The sequence below is a fragment of the Otolemur garnettii genome, unplaced genomic scaffold (assembly GCF_000181295.1).
Source record: "Otolemur garnettii isolate 467f Iridium unplaced genomic scaffold, OtoGar3 scaffold00247, whole genome shotgun sequence".
Classification (NCBI taxonomy): domain Eukaryota; kingdom Metazoa; phylum Chordata; class Mammalia; order Primates; family Galagidae; genus Otolemur; species Otolemur garnettii.
Genome location: NW_003852642.1, coordinates 893679 through 895546, shown reverse-complemented (window position 1 = coordinate 895546; position 1868 = coordinate 893679). Strand labels below are relative to the sequence as shown.

The window sequence follows — 1868 nt, the reverse complement described above, 5'->3', positions numbered from 1 at the left end:
TTAGTTTACAGTCCCACCAGCAGTGCAAGAGTGTTCCTTTCTCTCCACATCCACGCCAGCATCTACAATTTTGAGATTTTGTGATATAGGCCATTCTCACTGGGGTTAGATGATATCTCAGGGTGGTTTTAATTTAGATTTCTCTAATAATTAGCGATTAAGAGCGTTTTTTCATATAGTTAGTAGCCATTTGCCTATTGGCTTTAGAGAAGATTCTGTTCATCTCTCTTCCCCATTGATGTATGGGGTTGTTGCTTTGATGCAAACTTTGAAAATATTCAATACGCTCTTTGAAATTTAAAGGTCCAAACGTCATTGAATCAAAAAAGACTCACTCGTAAGTACAAAGTTTCTTACTCTTTTCTCCATTCTTACACTGCAACACTCCTCACCAGGGGTCTTCACCATGGAATCAAAATCCTGCTAATAACATCTCCAGGAATGCATTTTGGAGCCCACCACTTTTCTGAGAGCTTCCTTAACATCCTTATTCCTCAGGCTGTAGATCAGGGGGTTCAGCATGGGAATCACTACAGTGTAGAACACCGTGGCCACTTTGTCAGCATCTCCACTGTCACCAGGGCTGGGCCTGCAGTAAATGGAGAGGATTGTTCCATGGAAGACCATGATGGCCATGAGGTGGGAAGCACAGGTGGAAAATGCTTTGCGCCTCCCCTCTGCAGAGCGCATCCTCAGGATGGTGATGAGGATAAACAAGTAGGAAGTGAGGATGATCACAATAGTACCAATCTCATTGAAGGCAGCCACAGTGAACAGCAGCACCTCATTCACAGTGATATCTGAGCAAGCAAGACTCAGGAGAGGGGGCAGATCGCAGAAGAAGTGGTTGATCACATTTGATGTGTAGGACGGGATCTCCAGAGCTGAGCACAAGTGGATGAGAGAGCACACTGTCCCACAGAGGTAGCAGCAGGAGACCAGCTCCACACAGAGCCTGTGAGACATGGTGACCGTGTACAGCAGAGGGTTACAGATGGCCACAAAGCGGTCGTAGGCCATCACGGCCAGCAGGAAGACCTCAGTCACACCAAATGTGCAAAACAAGAAGAATTGTGTCATGCACCCCAGGAAAGAGATGGATTTGTCTTTGTTGAGGATATCAGCCACCATCTTGGGCACAATGATTGAGGAGTAGCAGAAATCTACAAAGGATAAGTGGCTGAGGAAAAAGTACATGGGAGTATGAAGCTGGGGGCTAACTTGGATCAGTGCCATCATACCCAAGTTGGCCAAAACCGTGACTCCATAGATGACGAGGAATATCAGTAGGAGGAAAGCTCGCAGTTCAGGGGCATCTGACAGTCCAAGTAGAATGAACTCTGTCACAGCGGTGCAGTTGTCCTTGCCCATGTTCCATGTTATTTGGGATTGAAGAAGCAAGATGTAAAAGTCATTCTACAATACCTGGTCCAAAATTTAGTTTGGGGCATATCCTATTAAAAGATGTCCAGTAAAGATGGATTTTCAATTTTATCATCAAAGAATGGTGGTTTTTGTGAAATTTAGTAAAAGTTGTATAATTGTACCATAAAGATGCACCAAACAAAATCACTAGCATTTATATGAATTAATGTGATTCTTCTCATTAGTTTTTTATAATTGGCAGCTTGGCATTAAATAATTAAAAAAAGGTCAACACATTATTTAGTTAGCCTTATTGATCTGTGAAATTCAAATTCTTTCCCTAAGTTATCCACAAAATTAATTAGAGATATCCTTACTTAAGATTGTTAAAACATGTGTTTACATTTTTTGTTGTATTTTAGGACATTTACATGAACATTTTCATTAACATTTTCTCCACAAAATTTGCTTATTGATTTTATTAAACATGACAGTCCTTAAAA

The 1868-nt window shown here is 41.4% G+C and overlaps 1 protein-coding gene across 1 annotated transcript; it reads right to left on the bottom strand.

Moving 5' to 3' along the window:
- Nucleotides 1-423: 423 nt before the first annotated feature.
- Nucleotides 424-1371, bottom strand: LOC100941841 (olfactory receptor 5L1-like). The gene has a single exon (XM_003802449.1). It carries the CDS (start codon nucleotides 1369-1371, stop codon nucleotides 424-426), a length of 948 nt encoding a protein of 315 aa, XP_003802497.1.
- Between the last annotated feature and the right edge of the window lie 497 nt (nucleotides 1372-1868).